The following is a 22,240-nucleotide window of genomic DNA, read 5'->3' as shown; positions in this document are numbered from 1 at the left end:
GTTCTTTCTATTTTGTCCTATACATTGGTTTTTAATACACAATTAACATTATGAAGTTTGTTGCACTACACACAGAAGAAATCTTGTAGTTGCCAAAATGCACAACACGAAGGAATCATGAATACAGGAATACTTACAATTGCGATAGATACAATAACAGTAACACAATGTTAATTGTCTATCACAGATGTTAAAAGAAAAGCTTTCTGAACAACATGCACAGTTACTTTACACATGCACTGAGTAGTATAATGGAAAGGATAAAATATTAATAAATAGAGTGTACATAATATTTTCCCTTAATGACCTCCTCATAGGTTTTAAAAGAAATTGTGATTTCCGAGTACACAAAATGACATTTTTCACAATATTATATGAATGCTATATAATAAAAATGTGCCAAATGCAGCAATTGTACATAGCAAGGTAATATACTTTTGCTAGAATACTACTGTAAAAATAAAAATACAGTTTGTGATTATACAACAAAAATGCAGTCTGTGATGCTCTGAAGAGAACAAAAAAATTAAATGTCCTTATTCCTGATGTGTTTGAGTATGTGGATGGGGGAGGGGATGGGTTGTTAAAAACAAATTTCATGCAAGAAGAGGAGTTACAGCACAAGCACAGAACTGCTAGTCCGTATTTTTTTTTTTTTTACAAATGGCACAAGACTGAAAATTGCCCAAAGCCGAAGGAAATCTCTAGCATTAATAAAGTTGTAAAATCCTACATCAAAGTCAATGTCAATGATGTATTAGAGTTAGTCCTTCAAAACTCACTTTAACTGAGCCCTCAGATCTCGTACAAGTTCTGATTCCGCTGTTTTAGCATCTTTTCCCCGATGCTGTTCACGGTGATCTTTTTCGGTTTTGATTTCTTTTTTGACCTCCCCCTTCTCTCGTTTTATGTCCTTCTCTTTCTTAATTGTTGGTGATGTAAGCTGTCTTTCCTTATCACCACACTCTCGTTCTGCCTCTTCTCCCTGTGTTACAGTAACAGTAAAAATTTTTAATTTAATATCAAAACATTTTACACTACTGGCCATTAAAATTGCTACACCACAAAGATGACATGCTACAGATGCGAAATTTAACCAATAGGAAGAAGATGCTGTGATATGCAAATGATTAGCTTTTCAGAGCATTCACATACGGTTGGCGCTGGTGGCGACACCTACAACGTGCTGACATGAGGAAAGTTTCCAATCGATTTCTCATACACGAACAGCAGTTGACCGGCGTTGCTTGGTGAAACGTTGTTGTGATGCCTCGAGAAAGGAGGGGAAATGTGTACCATCACATTTCCGACTTTGATAAAGGTCGGATTGTAGCCTATCGCGAATGCAGTTTATCTTATCACGTCATTGCTGCTCACATTGGTAGAGATCCAATGACTGTTAGCAGAATGTGGAATTGGTGGGTTCAGGAGGGTAATATGGAACGCCATGTTGGATCCCAACTGCCTCATATCACTAGCAGTCGAGATAGGCATCTTATCCACATGGCTGTAATGGATCGTGCAGCCACATCTCGATCCCCGAGTCAACAGATGGGGACGATTGTAAGACAACAACCATCTGCATGAACAGTTCGACGACGTTTGCAGCAGCATGGACTATCAGCTCGGAGACCATGGCTGCTGTTACCCTTGATGCCGCATCACAGACAGGAGCGCCTGTGATGGTGTAGTCAATGACGAACCTGGGTGCACGAATGGCAAAATGTCATTTTTTCGGATGAATCCAGGTTCTGTTTATAGCATCATGATGGTCGCATCCATGTTTGGCGATATCGTGGTGAACACACACTGGAAGCGTGTATTCGTCATCGCCGTATTGGCATATCACCCGGCGTGATGGTATGGGGTGCCATTGATTACCCGTCTCGGTCACCTTTTGTTCGCATTGACGGCATTTTGAACATTGGACGTTATATTTCAGGTGTGTTATGAGCCGTGGCTCTACCCTTCATTCGATCCCTGCGAAACCCTACATTTCAGCAGGATAATGCATGACCGCATGTTGCAGGTCCTGTATGAGCCTTTCTGGATACAGAAAATGTTTGACTGCTGCACTGGCCAGCACATTCTCCAGATTTCTCACCAACTGAAAACGTCTGGTCAATGGTGGCCGAGCAACTGGCTCATCACAATACTCTTAATGAACTGTGGTATCGTGTTGAAGCTGCATGGGCAGCTGTCTGTACACACCATCCAAGCTCGGTTTGACTCAATGCCCACGCGTATCAAGGCCGTTATTACGGCCAGAGGTGGTTGTTCTGGGTACTCATTTCTCACGATCTATGCACCAAAGTTGCATGAAAATGTAATCACATGTCAGTTCCAGTATAATATATTTGTCCAATGAATACCCGCTTATCATCTGCGTTTCTTCTTGGTGTAGCAATTTCAATGGCCAGTAGTTTACTTCATAAAGTAAAGTGTAGTTAACTTATTTAATAACCAACTGAGAACACAGCACACACTTTCCATAAAATATCTATCACTATTTCAGACTTGTTCCCATACAGCGTTAACAATTTTCCAAATGTAGTATCTTACAAGTATTTTGTAATTTTGTCCTGAAATTTGTAACAAAGAATGAGGACCGAGTTCAATTATAGCTTTGTCAAAACGTGGCATAAGCAAAGCACTGGTAATGTTTCCAAATGGTACTTTGACACTGCTGGTGTGTGTGTGTGTGTGTGTATCATTCCTTCCCCCAAATGATAAAAAACGGCAAAAAGCAGTAGGCACTAATACAGTTCTTAGCAGTGCAGAATGAGTTTTAAATTGCATCTTTATTTCATTGGGACACAGCCTGTAACACGCCCCCCCCCCCCCCCCCCCCCCCCACACACACACAAAGATGATAATCAACAATACCTATTTATTTATTTATTACAGTCTTCCATTAGATAGAAAAATGAGTAAAATCAAAGTAGTTTTAATTGTGTGTTTTTCCAATTATATGTCTAGCATACAAACTACAAAGCCCAACAACATTTTAGCTCACTGTCCAGGAACAAGAATAAACAGATTACTGCATGTGCTCACTTCAGGAAACAACGTTGAGTTGCCAGTGAGAGAAATACACTAATTTCAAATACTGTCAGTGGTACTTAAGAGACAGACTATTCAATAATAACTGGAAACATAAGTCACGCAGAAAACTGGAAATTTTTACAGTTCAAAAGGCACAATGGTATCTAAGAGATAAAAGCTATTCTGTTTTTGCTGCTGCTGTTGTCCTTAGCCCTATGATTGGTTCTATGCAGGACTCCATGTTACCTACCTAGTGTCAGTGTATTTGCCTCTGCATGAAAATATCGTGTATGAAATTTGTTGTGAAAAGTCACATCTAGTGTGAAGGAAGAAGGTGGGGAGAGACTTTATGACCATCTAAAATAGACATAAATTTTTTGTTATGTTTAACTTAAGAAAAAGTAAAATAATTATAAAGTCTAGTAGAAAAATTCATTGAGAACAATGAATATTTTTTCAAAAGTAACTTCCAAAACAAACAAGAGCATATGCATCAATTTGAGCAGGCCTCCATGATACTGATTCCCGCGGAACGCCGGACACAGCCCATGTTGTCACATGTGAAACACATCGTATTTATGCAATATGGCATGTTTGCTATTACTACTTGCAAGCTCTCTCTCTCTCTCTCTCTCTCTCTCTCTCTCTCTCTCTCTCTCTCTCTCCCACACACACACACACACCCTTCTCACCCTCCCACTCCCCCACCCCTATTTTTCCTTGCTCATTAGACTGGGTAAACATATGGCAGCTGAGGGTTCACAGTATGGACTGGTTGGGTTCCTCCAACAGATTTCATACTGCACTATATCTTTTGCTAATAGAAGTGTAGTGATCCATACCTTTTAAATCATCTTATCATGTTTCTATTTATTTATTTTTGACATTTTCTTTTAGTGCTGATGGTAGTAATGAATGCCTCAGCATACTGCTTCTTGGATTTTACATTGCTCTTTGTTACATGGTTTGCATTTGGCAGTTCCAGTATTGCTTGTTATTGGTGTGGTAGTAATGATTTCCTCACAATTGCAACTGCTCACATTCATACTTATGATGCATATCTGTTTCTCAGTTGATATATCAACTTTGGGGGACAGGCTTCATAACTACAGAGGTCAATGACATGGTGAACTATGTGCCAATGTAGGGGCTTACCATCTTCTTCACATCAATCTAAAGCACTTACTTCATGACTATCTTTTCAGTGTTATTTTCCTCCTGGAAACTAAGCAATTTGTCTCCATACTGCATAATTGCTGAAGCATCTGAAGCATGATTTTGAGAGCTAGCATGTGACTTCTGCTTTGGGGGCTACTTTCCCACACTGCTTGCCCACTATACAGGGTGAGTCACCTAACATTACCGCTGGATGTATTTCATAAACCACATCAAATACTGATGAATTGATTCCACAGACCGAACGTGAGGAGAGGGGCTAGTGTAATTGGTTAATACGAACCATAAAAAAATGCACGGAATTATGTTTTTTAACACAAACCTACATTTTTTTAAAATGAAACCCCGTTAGTTTTGCTAGCACATCTGAACATATAAACAAATACGTAATCAGTGCCGTTTGTTGCATTGTAAAATGTTAATTACATACGGAGATATTGCAACCTAAAGTTGATGCTTGAGTACCACTCCTCCGCTGTTCGATCGTGTGTATCGGAGAGCACTGAATTACGTAGGGATCCAAAGGGAACGGTGATGGACCTTAGATACAGAAGTGACTGGAACAGCACATTACGTCCACATGCTAACACCTTTTTATTGGTCTTTTTGACTCACGCACATGTACATTACCATGAGGGGTGAGGTATTTCCGTTTTCAATTACGGAGTGGAATAGAGTGTGTCCCAACATGTCAGGCCAATAGATGTTCAATGTGGTGGCCATCATCTGCTGCACACAATTGCAACCTCTGGCGTAATGAATGTCATACATGCCGCAGTACATCTGGTGTAATGTCGCTGCAGGCTGCCACAATACATTGTTTCATATCCTCTGGGGTTGTAGGCACATCATGGTACACATTCTCCTTTAACGTACTCCACAGAAAGAAGTCCAGAGGTGTAAGATCAGGAGAATGGGCTGGCCAATTTATGCATCCTCCACATCCTATGAAATGCCCGTCGAACATCCTGTCAAGGGTCAGCCTAGTGTTAATTGCGGAATGTGCAAGTGCACCATCAGGCTGATACCACACACATCGACGCGTTTCCAGTGGGACATTTTCGAGCAAAGTTGGCAGATCATTCTGTAGAAACGCGATGAATGTTGTAGCTGTTACAACACGCAACTGAACGTCGGAGGTTTCAAGCGTCAACTTTAGGTTACAATATCTCCGTATGTAATTAACATTTTACAATGCAACAAACGGCACCGATTACGTATTTGTTTATATGTTCAGATGTGCTAACAAAACTAACGTGGTTCCATTTTAAAAAACGTAGGTTTGTGTTAAAAAACATACTTCCGTGCATTTTTTTATGGTTTGTATTAAACAATTACACTAGCCTCTCTCCTCACGTTCAGTCTGTGGAATCGGATCGTCAGTACTTGATGTGGTTTACGAAACATATCCAGCTGTAACGTTAGGTGACTCACCCTGTATATATGAGTACCATATGGCTATACTGTTGGCTCTTAAAACAACACAATGATTTTGATATGTTTAGCTGCACTTTCAGACAGAGGAAATCTGCCTTAACATACTCCAAGGGGCTTCATCTTTGCAACCATTAGGAGCAATATGCTTCTCCATTACAACTGAATATTCCCCAAAATTTTTACATTTAAGTATCTGCCAAGCCTGTTTGACTGCTGTCTCTGTAAGTAGTGGCCCATTCTGAAAATGTTTCACTGAATTTAGTTTAATATTGATGCAATCTTGAACTTTTTGGATGAAAAATGTGACATCTTATTGAATGACCCATCTTATCTTTAATTGATACTTTTAATATTATGCCACTGCTTACAATGGAAGACTATAGTCTGATTAAAATTACTTGTTGGTTTATATTCCATGCATTAGAGCTGGTTTCCTCCAATCCAAAGCACTCAATGACATAACCGAACTGTTCTGCACTGTCAAACTGACACAGCAATTGGTCAGTTTATTTCTAATTTCTGATCCGGCTTTCTTTTTTGATATATTTGGAATTTTGTCTTGGGCCTGCCCCATTATTTTGCATTTCATCAGCCATGATTAAACCCACACAATGATGCTAACAAAATATGCAACCTTTCATACGTGGCGCTAACCAAAAACTACTACATCCTTTAGCACAAGACATGATTTGACACCACATACACAGTTATTACCATCACAGATATCGGCCTACATTAGATATGCTTTGTATATGAGGCTGAACTTTTTGAAGGCAGCAAATCACTACTGCGACTGGTTCTGGAAAGCTGTAAGTGTAACTGTGTAATGCAGGATGGTGCTGTAGGTTAGCGATTAAAATATATTCCTGACATGTAGAAGGTGGTGGATTCAAATCTCGTCACAAGCTTTGGAATTTTTTATTTCTAAATCTAATCAAAGGACAAGATTATTATTTTCATCCAATTAATTGGTTTAAATGTAATTGTTTGTTTATAATATTTTGGCACACCACTTTCATCACTGTTTGACTTATTTATTTGCTCTTATTTTTTCTTCCTATCATTCTTTTATTGTTTGAGTCTACCATGTGTCACCTGTAGTACAACAACATGAGGTTCTTCGGAGTAACATGTTACACTATTATACTCTTAGGCTGAAGAAAGATGTTCGTGAGAGTGGAAAGTGTATTTTAGGTAATTAAGTGGAGAATGTTGTACTGTATGCACCCTTGTTTTATGTCCATGCAGATTAATTGTAAATAATGTCAACTCTGGATATCTGCAAGGTGCGATGGCAAAAAAAATGCTTTATTGGCTGTGGCGGACTGCTTGTCCTTTGGGACATCAGAGCTTCGCCATGTCTTGGAGAGCATAGAGCAAAAAATGCCAAAAAAGAAAACAAATTATGAATAGTCATTAAAACTCTCTCAATCATTAGCTAATGTCAAAGGGAAACATATGTATGTTGAAATTGCCTGAAGTATGTCCAACCAAAATTGTCATTGAAGTTATGTGTAGACAAAAAGTGAAAGTAAAATACAGAAAAGTTAACATACACAGTTTGCATCATTTTGTACGCAGCTCATGTAAATCTGGTACCCAAACCTCCAAATGTCAGACACTCAGATTGGTACCAAACATTGTATGTCAATAGATTATCAATCAAAACACCAATTTAGTTTGTGCTATGTGCTGTTACCCACTAGAAAATGCATAAATGACAATTAAAAGTAACACAAGAACTACGGAACACAGGAAATGCATATCTGTGACTGACTGTTTTGTAGATCTTGCATGGATGAGTTGGTGAAGTGCGAGGTTGTCATACCATAGGTCCTGCGTTCAAACCCACTGATGACTTTTTTTAACCGTTTACATGTGAAACTATTACATGGGAGGACATTTTCCTGACATGTAACAGGAGCTTTCAGAATTTGTAACAATGTTCTTTTTGCAGTCTGCTTTCACTTCATTAGTTGAATGCAGCAAGGCTATAGAGTGCATTTGCAGAGGTAGGTGTGGAGTTCTGCAGACATGTGTAACAGAACAGACACCACTCGAGATGAAGTAGCTAGTGCATTTGTAGTTTCATGGAATAAACATACACATTTAAAACAGTATAATAAAGAAACAATTGCATCACACATGCAGAAGTATTAATGGTAACAACAACAACAACAACAACAATAATAATAATAGGCTGCATATGGCAGTGCTGCGTACATTACATGTGCGTGTCGAGGCTAGAGTCTCATGTTTGCGTGCACACAGACATGCAGTTGCTATCCAGTCTGCTTGCTACAGGTACTGTACTGCTGTTGTGCAACATGAATCCATGGAAAATTATTGACATTCTTGTCGAACTGTTGCATAGTGACTGTTGTGTACGTACAACAATGAAAATGACTGAAGGAGTACAACATTCCTACTGGACATAATTGATAATCGAATGCATCAAGCATCACTGAAGAGAAACATTAGATATCAACAAGCACACACCAGGCGGAGTGGAATTGTTCATTTGTGACCAACTGAACGGATTATAGTTGATGTCTTCGATATCGTCACCAGAATGGTTCTCAAGCAATGAAAATGATCAAATACCGCAGAAGGAGAAAAGTGCAGTGTCTTACTCGAAAAACGAGAAAATCAAAATTATCAAAGATTAGCTTAATGTCAGAAAGCAGACAAAGGCAACCCAAGCATTTGCAGATTATATGACGCCTGCAATGAAAAACAGATCTTGCACTAGGTGTCTTGCATGATGCATGTTGTACGACTGGAAACAGTAGAGGGAAATTGGAGAGTGTGTGTGTCTGCATTGATTTTTGCATGTTATGTACACTAATTTTATTATTTTGTTAATTATTACTACTATTAGTTTTGTTGTGTATTATTATTATTATTATTATTATTATTATTATTATTATTACTACTACTACTACTACTACTACTACTACTACTACTACTACTACTACTAATTCTGCAAGTGTGATGTAATTGTTTATTTTTCTGTTCTGATTGTATGTTCTATGAAACTACAGATTTACTTTATAGGTTTACTACCTTCAAAGAAATTAAGCAAAAGCAGACGGCCAAGGGAACTTTGCTGTAAACTCCAAACAGCCCCTTTACATGTCAAACATATTGTCCCATATAACACTATCATGCATAAGACAATAAAAAAAATTGGCATCATAGGGTTCGATAAAAATTGGCGTCATAGGGTTCGATCCCAGGACCACTGGTAAAACGATCTAATGCTCTCTACCAGCTTCCCCACGAAAGCTGTATGTATTAGTTACTCACAGTTATGCTTTCTGTGCTCCATAGTTCTGGTGTTACTTTTAATTACTGTTTACGCCCGTTCTGCTGGACGACAGCACATAGTACATAGTAAATCAGAGTTTTGGTCGATACACAATCGACATACAATATTTAGTACCGAACTGAGTGTCTGGCATCTGGAGGTTTTGGTGTGAGCCCTCTTACAGTCATCGAGCCTCAGCAGATGGAGACGAAGGTACACTGTCAGGAGTGACACTGCACAACATGTTCACAGCCTCAAGAAAGCTATTAGACGGCAACTGTCAAATTCAAATAAAGTAAAGGTGACTAGGGACAGATCAATCAAAGTGAGGAGTTAGTTTCGAGATATAAAAAGGGATTTTCAAGAAATAATGGAAAAATATATGGCTTTGCCTATAGCAACAGAAGTAAACAACAAAGAAGATGTAAGTGAACCCACATTGTAGTGTCACCCAATGTAACCATTATATTTAAGATGTAGTTATTTGATGACTTGATAAAAACCAAACAAATGTGAGTTAGCACAACAGAAGGCATAAATAAGATCTATTGACCATAGCAACCAAATCCCCCACATGAACCATGGACCTTGCTTTTGTTGGGGAGGCTTGCATGCCTCAGCGATACAGAGAGCCATACCGATAGGTATCTGTTGAGAGGCCAGACAAACGTGTGGCTCCGGAAGAGGGACAGCAGCCTTTTCAGTAGCTGCAGGGGCAAACAGTGTGGATGATTGACTGATCTGGCCTTGTAACATTAACCAAAACGACCTTGCTGTGCTGGTATTTTGAAAGGCTGAAAGCAAGAGGAAACTACAACCGAAATTTTTCACAAGGACATGCAGCTTTACTGTATGGTTAAATGATGATGGTGTCCTCTTGCGTAAAATATTCCAGTGGTAAAATAGTCTCCCATTCAGATCTCTGGGTGAGCTACTCAGGAGGATGTCCTTATAAGAAGAAATAAAACCGGCATTCCACGGATCACAGCGTGGAATGTCAGATCCCTTAATCCGGGAGGTACGTTAGAAAATTTAAAAAGGAAGATGGATAGGTTAAAGTTCGATATAGTGTGAATTAGTGAAGTTCAATGGCAAGAGGAACATGGCTTCTGGTCATGTGTATAGAGGGTTATAAATATAAAATGAAATAGGAGTAATGCAGGAGTAATGCTACTGCAAACAGCATAGTGAATGAATTATTGTAACCAAGATAGACATGAAGCCCAGGCATACCACAATATGTTGTTGTTGTGGTCTTCAGTCCTGAGACTGGTTTGATGCAGCTCTCCATGCTACTCTATCCTGTGCAAGCTTCTTCATCTCCCAGTACCTACTGCAACCTACATCCTTCTGAATCTGCTTAGTAAACTGAAGTATACGACTACTGTAAACCTCAGTACGAAAAATATTTATGCTGCAGTGAATACATAAATAAAGAAGTGATTTTTCATATCACCACATGTCAAGGAAGTAAGCTTACCAGTAAAGATATTCACAGGTACATTATTGTTAAACTTTAGGATAATAAGTGTGGGAGTACAAATGCATATTTAAATGAAGCTTTTAAGCCTTAATGACTTCCCTAAGGAAGATATCTGTTTTGACTATGGTGTAGTTCTGGAAAGTAGAGCTATGAGTAGACACACTTAAATATACACTGTTAATAGTACAATTAAAATTACTCGATATTTGACGTCTGTCACTTGCCACTACAGTGTTGCCACAACGGCTGCCAACTACCGCTTTGTTATAGATGAGACTCAATATGGTAGGTCACTTCACAAATGCTGTTAATGTGTCACACAGAGCAATGTTGGAAGAGGCTGCCATGAGGTATGTTGGAAATGCAAGATGCTCTATCGACAGCTGATTTTAAGCAATCAATCACTGAACTGCAGTGGATATGGCATTTTGTAGCCCTGCATTTCAACTCATGTCCTAAGCTAGCCAAAGCCTCATGATATGCTACGTATCTGAGAAAATGGTGGTTAACAGTCTGTGGCAGAACCAAAATCACAATCACTTTCTTAATGCAATTAAAGTTAACCTCAACAAACAAACTCAAAACAAAACAAAAATCAGCTTCAGCACTAGAAACAAACTAATTTTTCGTTATCATTGGCTGGTGCTGCCTGAAACTATCCACACACTGCCTACACCAGCTGCCACTTTACCAACTGATGCACAGTCCTTGTTCATACTTGGTTGCAGATTACAGGTGACACAGGCAGATTCCAGATGAAAAATGAATGATAGACCAAGAAATAAAAGCAAATAAAAATATTATGATGAAAATGACTTGGCAAAGAATTAGAAAGAAAAAAATTACATTTAAACCAATTAACTGAACAAAAATAATAATCAAAGTCTTGATTAGAAATAAAAAACACTCCAAAAATTCAGCTTCACCTCATTTCGTGGGAAGCTTATCTAATATAAGCTGATCTTGGTAATGATGCTAACTGTATATGTGGTGCTGAATCACATCTTGTGCGGAGTATCAAGCAGAGTTTAGTTAGTATCAAGCAGAGTTTAGTTACTGTATGAAACAAGTGTATTTCACTAGCATCATTGTGTGTGTGTGTGTGTGTGTGTGTGTGTGTGTGTGTGTGATTTGTGATGAAATACAAAACAAACACATCAAGAAAGCACGCACGACAAGGAACTGGAAGTGAACTGACCAATTGTTGTGGCAGTTAGGCAACAATGAACAGTTTGGGCGTAACACTGAGCACTCCAATAAAGGAAATAAGTTCCAATGTGTAAAGTGTCAATTATCAAGTTATTTGAATTAGAATGTAGTTCAAAGTTTTACTGCAAGAAGTATATGGATTGATTATTAAGCTATAAATACACGTTTCATAAATTATCAAGTTATTCACTGTTTTACTGAGAGAGTAAGATTTATTGATGTATGACTCTGTACTGCATCAGTCATCCTACGTTACATGGAGGTATACTGTATCTAACAGTGAGGGTGGCATTGTTTAATGCACTGATGGGAGACAAAGAATTAACATTCATTTACAATCCAAACCCTGGTGGAGGGTAGGTGACCTGAATGCACAAAGAAGCATTACTTATGTAGTGTTACTCTCATAATCCATGTCCGAACGAGAAAGACTTTTGTTTATTTCGTTAGTTAATTACTGAGGTTTATATAATCTGTTACTGTCATTATTATTCATTGATTCTTAAAACAGAAAGGCGAAAATTTTATGTATTTATGCAACTTAAAGTATCTATTAGGTGTCCATAATGTTTTCATCTTCTCTAGCAGGAAGTTAAGTATTAAATGTAATCGCTGATCATTAAGGCGTGGCTGACTATTTGATTTACTGGAGTTAAATAATAAACAAATATTAGAAGTGTTGAAGATTTAGTTTAGAGATGTGTAAAGCAGCCTTTACATGGATTTTCAGCAATACAAATATAAATATAAATATAAATGTCTGTCAATTTTACACTGAACTCAATTATGTTAACAGATAATAGAATACAAATACTACTTTTTGTTAAGCAATTGGAGGCAAAAGGACCTTATATAATCATTTAGTTTTTTTTTTTTTTGGGGGGGGGGGGGGAGGGGGGGCAAGAGGAAGAATTTGCACTGTGCTAATACGGCAGAGTAATGTCCACTGGTAGACTGAATTAATTGCTTCGTTACTTTACATTTAGTTTCCCATGGAGAAACTTCTTTCTCTTTGACTATACAACTGCCTGCAGTCTACATTTCTCTCTTAACCCGATGGCACATGGATCATGCTTTCCATCGTCAACACTGAGCATGCCGAGTTCAATGTGCTGCTGAGTGCTCGGAAATGATGCTGCTTATGCATCCGGTATGTGGGCCCGACATGGAGTACAAGATCACAATGGGCTCCAATGGCAGTTGTGGGATGTTTCCACTTCATAAATCACACTGTTTACGAAATGGGCATGTGTAAAATTTCTACTTTAGCTCCATTATAACGCTCATTCCCTTCACCGTTCATGTGCAAGTCAAGTTGTTCTGTCTATAGTATACATAAACAAGAACTTCAGTATCCATGGGCATGTTTTAAGGCAAAAAGGAAAGTATAATGCCCAGTCAATAAGGAAATTGGCATTATTTCAGCATTCTCGTGTTTTAGCACATCTCTAAGTTCACTCTTAGTAGATCAATGTTCCTACTCAGTAGCAGTAGCTGTCCTGTAGATTAACCCAACTGAACAAACTCACTCCTCGAAAAGAGCGCACTTATATAACAGCAAATATTATACTATATACTTGTATTAAACTAATAAGAAAGCATCAGAACCTATTAAAAACATGAATATCAGAAAAAAAATTGAATGTAGTGGGATGCGAACCACCACACGGCACTTCTTGTTACGAATCTGTAACGCTACTCACTGCCTTAATCTGATCACATATCCTTAGTAGACATTCTTAGCATGTTACCACCTTCCAAAGTTTTAATCGTACCTATGTTACTAACTGAAATTTAATTATAACACACTGTACCAAGAACAATGCGTTTTTGATGGATCCTCATTGTGCTGTTGCCTTCAAATGACATACTCTCATAAAACGCAAGTAACAGTAATTCTTTTAGTACGTATGTGGTGTTTGTCATTTTTTACAACAGATCATAAATTAATGATGGGTTTTTGAGATATTCTCAATTTGCTGGTGCTTGAAAATGGCATGTATACATATGAGCTTCAGCTGAATACCCATATGGTGCCTCACAACTCAGTACTGAAGGGAGACTGTGTGCGTGCGACATAGGCGACATTCTGCCATCTCATTGGTCAACATTCAGACACACATTCAGAATATCTCAAATGCTAGATATTACTCTGCATGTTCGGAAAGACTCCCCAACATGCTATTCCACTTGGCACACTTAACATTGGGATGTACTGTCCGTGTGCTGATGGCTTTGCTGCTCTATCTTATAGTGTGAAAGTAACAGGGAAAGCCTGCTATTGAAGTATAAAGAATGTATATTGTGGCAATTGCAGCCTGCTTTCACAGGTAATGCCAAAACATGGTACAGAGGAACACACACAAAAGGCATATTGATATAGTGTGGGTTTCACATTAGTTGCATAAACCTATAACCCATCAAATGAATGAATGATACTGACAGTTCATGCAATCAGACGGCAATGTTGCCAGGCTTGGTTTGTGAAACCCCAAGCCTGGTCTCTACTATTTAGATGTGGTAAACACAAAAACTGTGACAGCATGTAGGTTGTATTAATTCATTTACAGTTACTACTTGTAATATACAAACTCAAAAAATTGAAAAGCTATCTACTATCCAGAATGAGATTTTCACTCTGCAGTGAAGTGTGAACTGATATGAAACTTTCTGGCAGATTAAAACTGTGTGCCGGACCGAGACTCGAACTCGGGACCTTAACCTTTTGCGGGCAAGTGCTATAGAGCGCTTGCCCACGAAAGGCGAAGGTCCCAAATTCGAGTCTCAGTCCAACACACAGTATTAATCTGCATGGAAGTTTCATATCTACTATCCAGTTTGCTGAAATATCAAAGTTATTTGTTGTACTTCACAACAGAAATGCGAAGCATTTTTGCAATATTGTCAAACGGTTTTTGTTTTCTCGTTAAATATTTGAATTATTAACTAGTTCTATAATGAGTGACAGAATAATTTATCAATGTGTGAACAGCTACAAATGGAAGAAAGTACTCAAACTGTGTCAACAGGTCAAAGGTGAGCACCCCCCCCCCCCCCATTTGCCGATATTCCTGCGTGTAAAAATATAATTTTGAACAATTTTCTTCTACACTGCTCTCTTCCAATCAAATTTCTCACATAGTTTTCCATGACATATTTGCTTTTGGCTGCCTCTCCAATTATGCTTGCAGTGCTACTCACAACTTTTGTCCAAGTCTCACTTGTCACTTGATTGACTACTTCCACAAGGAACTTCTCAACTTCAGAGATTGTGAACTCTTGTCGTTTGCAGGAATGTAATTTTTTATTTGTGTCCATATCCCTTCAAGGGCACTGAAACAACAGTCATATGGAAGAAGCCAAATGATTTCATGTCCGAGCTTTTAGCAATTTCATTAATTATGTGTATTGGAAATTGTGATTTTTGTGTCATAATTTAGAGCAATTCAGCCTTCTTCAAATCTTCTCTGAGATCCATGTCTTATCTTTTGAGCTCTGACTAATACTGTGTTTTCTTGTTGCCACAGCAGGTGTCTCATCATGTACAACTGAATGATACTGGGCATTATATGTAACAATCACTGACAGTCTTGTCATCCTGATCCACTTCTGTAAAATACACTGTTCATATCTTCTTGACTCTAACCTAGTTTTTTTTCTTTTTTAGGTAACAAAACATTAACAGGCAATTTGGTACAAAACCATTTGATATATCCGAATGTGAAACAGTAACTCATCCTCCTTTTTCAACAGACACTGCCATTGTCTCCTCAGGTGTTCCACCACTCCAGCCTCTAAATAATGAATGGCTAAATTAACTCAAGTTTCATCTAGCCACATTACACTTTTGAATGTCACACCCACACTACTGCACAAAACCTGGGATCTCCTGCTTACTGGGCAGTTGTGTTAACCAACGTGCCACCCAGACACAGTGTTTATTGCAACTGTGCAGACTATCTTGGCACATTTCTCATCCGACCCAGACTACCACCTGGCGTCACCTATCCGCAGTCCTTGTTTCATGTCCTCCATGCTGGCTACTGTGGCAGTTCCACAGGAGGTCTGAACCACTCTGCATGGTATCTGTTTCAGATAAATCCAAAATAACATAAATAAAGCATTCACGTAATTTATTTGCTTTTATGGGCAAGAAGTCCACCTTCTTCAGTGCAGATGCACAATTACCTCTGACCACCTGCAGGAATCTAAAATTAGCTAGCATGGAGGACATGGATGGGGACTGTGGATAGGTGGCACTAGGTGGGAGTGTGGGTCAGCCGAGATGTACAGTTGCAATGAACACTGTGTCCGGGTGGTGCAGTGGTTAATGCAACTGCCTAGTAAGCAGAAGATTCTGGGTTTCAATCCCGGTCCGGCACACATTTTCACTCATCGCTGCTGACTGTGCGTTAAGTCCCGATGCAGTTAACATTGACAGTCCCTTCCCTTTACTTTCCTTTCTTCCAATCCACTTTCAATTTACATAACATGCACCTTTGTTTAAAAATTTGATTCCTTCAGGATTCAATCTCAGGACCCCTACGTGTCAAGTGAAGGATTCTACCACATAGCCACGCTGCTTGTCGAAAGACCACCAGCTTAGTTTAGTATATTAAAAATGGTCAGAAAACTTCAAAAGTTAATTTTCTCAAGCAGTTTTGAGAGCTGCACCAAACTGCTTTGGTAGAGCTATATTTGAGTTACAAACTTCATGTACCATAAATACAAGAAGTTACAAAAATCAGACAGCTATGTGGTCCCCTTGTGAGAAACTTGGGCCACATGAATACTTGATTCAGACCGCAGTTTGACAACCACTGCTATAAACCACAGTACCACACAAGCATATAAAATATATATAATGTGCAGAAGACACTGGCAGAGGCTTTTTATAAACATATCTAGGTTGCTTCCACATATACCCAACTACCATACAGTTCACAAACCACTAAGACAGAAGAGCAGTCAATCCATGTCACTTCAACGCACTACTTAACCTACCTATAAAGATTCTTTCAAATTTGATGCATGCAATTATCCAGATATGAGCTGGATTACTACCAATTTGCAGGGGTATATGACAATATTTGTGAAAAAGTTACAGACCAACTAAGTTTGGAAATTGTGTGAAATTTAAAAATATAAAAAATGCACATAAATGAATATAATTATGGTTCCAATCAAGTCACAGCAATGAAAGTTATAAAACTGAAAAGCTAATGATTATAGTTTCACACTGATATGCAATATGATAAGTTTCAAAGAATTTTCACACACAAGGTTGAGATTTCCTTGTCCATACTCATTTCTGAACAAAATATTACTTCTTAGGTTCAGAAAAAGTAGAAGTAGTTGTAGAACAAATCATAAAATATGTGGCTGTAATTTGCAATCTGTTGATTTAACCCAATCTAAATCTGACATTTGGTTAAGTGTTATGTGATTTTTAATCACGCACAGCATCAGAATTTGGAGAGGCAAGCAGCAGCCCTGTTTGAACATTGTTGTGCAACGTGATGAGGTACAGTAGGAGGGGACGCATGACCGCTCCAGTGGGTGGAAGCCCATTTCCACAGAGTGGAGAAACAGGCAGCATGAATGTTGCAGAAGTTTGGTATACGAATACTTCCGGGTCAAAACTAAAAAGTAAGATGCAGTTTGAGGGGCAAGACACCCCTTGGCAACAGTAGTATGGACTTGTCCATACACCTGCAGTGTGGGGGAAAAGAATCAGTCTTCCTGGAAAAATACCTATTGTACGAGACAGATCGAACTTTAAATTATCAGAAGAACGGTTTCAAGTGAGTATATGTGCGGGTTACTGTTGTGACACACAAAGTAGCTTAATTATGAATATTAGGAGATGTGACATGTCTGACATCACAGGCCAAGAAAATGTTACAAATTGGGGTAGCATCCTTTTTCTGGGCAGATAATGATGGTGGTTGGTGGAGGTGAGACCCTGCAGCTGGTCGTGCTCAAACTTGGCGGTGCAGTAAGGTTAACTGTTAATTCATCTGATGTCTGCGAAGTATAACCACATTCAGTCATGCAGGAAGTGACTTTGGTGCTCAAAGTTATATTTTAACTGTGGCAAAAACCACACATTTAGACATGGTTAGACCTCATGAACAAAGCCTACATCATGCTATTGTGTCATGTCTCACACTGGCACTTGTAAGTAGGGCTACACTTGTTATCTTACTGTGTATAAGCTCAGTGCTGTGGTAAACAATTGCAGATGGCCTTGTGGTTATGACTGAGTGTGGGTATCTAATAGTCGTGGAGAATATTGTGGGGCATGGTGCTAAGCAGTATTAGAAATGTCCTGGCATTACACTTATAGTTCCGCATGGCAGCTTATTTTGGATGATTATCCCTCCGGAATCACTAGTTCGTCAAAGTTGTGTTGGGGAAACTATAGTTTCGAATTAATGGCTTCCATGAAGATTCCTTGAATTCTCATGTCAGTTGCATTTATCTTTGATTTGAAAACAACATTGATGTACAGTAACTTAACTGGAGAACACAGGGACTCAACAATACAGTCTTTTTTTTTCCCTCTCTCCTCGACTTTCATTTCACGTACTCATCAGAAAAATGTCATACAACCAGGTAGTTGTGTAAAATTTCTTGTCATTAACCATGATTCTTGGACTACTGTCAGTCCCAAGTTGGAACTGACTCTCTAATGGTAACATCAAACATTTGGCGATCTTAAGTTTGACTACTATATACTCAAACAAAGGCTGAAAAAACCAGTCAACAGCAGTCACTAGTATTCCGATCAATTGGTGAATATTTCTTACATTGAACACTTTATCAGTCTGAGAGACTTTTTTTGCGCCAATTAGCTTATTTCATGGATGGGGATTGTTTACTCAAACTGCATTGTATATGTGCTGTGCAGTAATATTTGGTAGTATGTTGTAAAAATAAATAAATAAATAAATAAAAATCCAAATCAAAATTATATTGTTACAATCCATTTAAAAAAGGTAACACAAGAGTACAGAAGAATTGGAGGAATGTTCAGGAGTAGACAGCAAATAAACGTCCTGATATATTACCAGTTGGAAACATTTGCAGAAAATGTAGAAAGCAAATATGACAAAACCCACCAACCCTTGCAAGTGTAGCCTCAGCTGTGCTCGATACTTCACAAAAAAACAGCATCACATCTGACATTGAATTCTTTAACTACTATCCTTCAGTATTTAGGTGAATCTCCTGATAAGAAAAACAGAGGCTTCAGTGAGAGAAAAAGTACCACAAGTTTCGACTGTATTTACAAAGAGCGGGAGACTAAAGAAAATCAAGAAAGAATTTTTCACTTCAGACTGCACAGTATAGACAGTAAAACAGTTAGAAGCAGAACATGATATTTAGCAACACCAAATCCAAACCCAGGTAAAACAATGTGTGAGGAAACTGTTTAACCTGTACATTATTGTTACTGTCAACAAGAGTCCTGTGATGCCATGAAGAATTGACTGTCTATGAAGGAAAGGAAAACAGAGTTAAGAGAACATAAGCTGAAGCAGCTAGTGTTGCACTACCTCATGGAGTTGTATGCATATTTCAAAGACACATACCTAGCTTTAAAAATTGTATTCTCAAAATTTTGTAGTAAATTGTGGGCAAAGCACTGTGCTCTTGCCAATGCCAGTGGGGCCCATGCTGCCTGAATGTGTGTGCCACATCAAAACATTCCGTTAATGATTGAAGATTGTAAATTTAAAAATCAACAGATGATTTCACTTAGATGTAAGCCTTGAGTTTCCAACAGCTCCTACCATAGTCATTTATTACACATCAGAAGTCACAGTTCTTTAAAAGCACTAACGAAGAACTCAAAGTAAATAAATATCATTTATTACAGAGAGGCAAATAATGAAATACACCATGTCACAAGTAGAGATATCCGACTACCTCCAACACAAATTTGTGTGTGTGTGTGTGTGTGTGTATGTGTGTGTGTGTGTGTGTGTGTGTGTAAAAAAGGGGGAGGGGGGGGGCGTACACATGCTTGCATGCCCCATGCACATGGAAGCATTCTAAAAGTAGAAAGAATTTCATGTATCTGCCCTAACATCAGGAACAATGGCATTTTTTTGCTAAATTGCATGGTGAGGCAAGGAAGGAAGTAAGGAGGATTAGGGATTAAAGTCCTGATAACAGCATAGTCACTAGAGACAGAGCATGTGCCATGATTGTGGAAGAATGAGCTATGTCCCTTTCACAGGAACCATCCCGGCATATGCCTGGATGATTTAGGGAAATTGTGGAAAACCTAAATCTGGATGGCTGCATAAGGATTTAAACCATCAGCCTCCTGAATATGAGTCCAGCACGCCAAACGCTCTGCCACCTCGCTTGGTTGTTGTGAGATGGTTGCATGGACTGTAAAGAGATTAGCTATGCTTGATAGCCTCAAGTGGCATCATGAAAACCATACTTTGACACCATGACAGTTGTTTCAGTAGTGGAAAGGAAATATTCCTATATGTGTCTTGCAGTTCACATCAGCTTTTCAACATGATAAAGACACTGTCAAGCTGAAGCAACATTGCAAGAATATAAAGTAGATTCCAGATAACCTTAAGCTTCATTGCATAACACATATTATTGAAGACATATTTCACTTCGGAAGTGAGCAGGGTTGGGTGCTATAGTGAATAAAATGATATTAACATACATACATGGATCTGTTGTCTGCACTGGTGGTTGCATACATCTAGGATCTTATGAGGTAACAAATGTAGAACAGGTCAGCCTTTTGTCCAACAAGGATCATCTTCATCATTAATGCTTCCAGCCAAACGAGACACGCATTACAGAAGATGTAACAGTCTCACAAGGCTGGTTCTAGTGGCACAAACTGTAAGGACATACACTCTCCCAGTAATAGATATTCTCAGAAACCCATCATGTTGCATATAGATGTAAAGTCCCATCCTTAGTTTTTCAATGATATAACTTCCATTGCTGTATCTGGATTAGAAACAGTATTAAACTCCTGTATGTTGAGACAGAAGTGCAAATTTCACATTGTTTCCAAACTTAGCTAGCCTGGAACTTCCTTCATAACTGTCTTATACTCTCCATCTCTCACATGGATCACTGGATGCACCAAATTTAACAGAAATCTATGATTTCAGGTTGAAAATGTTACTTTTCTGCACTGTATTGACATGGAATTACCCAGAAAGGGATTTTAAATGGATAGATGCTGAATTGTGTTCAGTGGCGAGAATATTTCCTTTTCAAAGATAGCTGTTCTTATGTGGGCCCACATGGATGTAAGCAGCACCTTACAGAGAATTTGGCCATTTTCACAATGAACAAATAGCTGGCAATGTTGTCTCGAGCAGTGTTCCCGACAGGTGGTCCGCAGACCCCCAGGGGTCCGGTCCGCAAGATGCTATTAGAACAAAAAATATATTAACTATATTTCGTATGATAACAGATTTTTTTTGTTTTGGCTGCTTCCTGCACGAGCAGAGCTTTAGCGAACACTAACTTCTGCGTCAAATGTCTTCCTAGAGCCAACTGACACTAGCACACACTAGTGCAAATCTGTATGCCATTAGACTGTATGCACTGCCTCTTTGCAGCTGACAACTGACAGTCACTTTCCACAGAAACTCTCATTTCAGATGACAATCAACCATTGTTAATTTATTGCCAGTGCTTTCACAGACCGTGTTCTTTACATATTAAATATTCTGTATTAAAACAACAGTGTTTATGAAACATTGTTTTTCGCGTAAGCTACAGTTCGCGTAGTTAAAAATGGACCGCTGATTAAAATGTGGCTCGTTAAAACAAGACTCTTAATTTAACTTTTTTTAGGTACTTGATACAGTGATATTACTAGGTACCAATCATGCACAATAAGAGGGTCCTCGAGAAAATTTTGTTGGGAACCCCTGGTCTAGAGTACAACAATCTGCAATGCTTGTTCATCTCTTACCTTCACTCAAGGGCTAAAAATGGTGAATAAGAGGTATAGGAATTCTGTAGTAATGCTGTAAATTCCTAATATTCCATACAAACAGCACTGTTGAAACCTGCCACTGTTGTTAGTGTAAGAGCAAAGTGTATTTGGAACTGACAATGCCAGTTCATGCAGTTCTCATCACACCAGAGTCCTCACGAAAGTCTCTTAAATCTCTTAATTGTAAGCAGATTTGTGTCCTTTCCAACCAGAACATGAATCACATTGCACGGATTCTCATTTGACACGAATGAGAATCTTGTCAATGAACAACTTCAGTAGCAGAATGTCCTTGGAACAACACTCCTTAGAGAAATATTTGGCAGTCCTAAAATTACAGTGCCAGTTTCAACCTGCACTACCGGTTGGGCAAAAAACAATACAATGTTTATTTAGCATATTCCCCATGCCTATACAGATCAGTATTGCCTGTGTGTTCTTTCCGTCTAGTAGATAAGTCATTTCACTGTCTTTCTTCACTAAGGAGCTCTGTTGTTGGTTATCACTGTGCAATCAGCGAACTGAAAAAGTTAAGAAATAGGAAATCGCTCATCCCTCCCTTGTTATAATGTACACT

The 22,240-nt window shown here is 38.6% G+C and overlaps 1 protein-coding gene across 5 annotated transcripts in view; it reads right to left on the bottom strand.

The window, feature by feature from the left end:
- The window catches only part of LOC126190053 (E3 ubiquitin-protein ligase Bre1), a 262,588-nt gene that overhangs the window by 110,403 nt on the left and 129,945 nt on the right, over positions 1 to 22,240 (bottom strand). For all 5 annotated transcript variants that reach the window (XM_049930989.1, XM_049930991.1, XM_049930992.1 and 2 more), the window contains exon 11: positions 783 to 985. In XM_049930989.1, the coding sequence (XP_049786946.1) occupies positions 783 to 985 (203 nt within the window). The remainder of the gene's footprint in view (positions 1 to 782; positions 986 to 22,240) is intronic.

The sequence above is a fragment of the Schistocerca cancellata genome, chromosome 1, assembly GCF_023864275.1.
Source record: "Schistocerca cancellata isolate TAMUIC-IGC-003103 chromosome 1, iqSchCanc2.1, whole genome shotgun sequence".
NCBI lineage: Eukaryota > Metazoa > Arthropoda > Insecta > Orthoptera > Acrididae > Schistocerca > Schistocerca cancellata.
The sequence above is the reverse complement of the archived record's forward strand: the minus strand, read 5'-3'. Positions and strand labels throughout refer to the sequence as shown.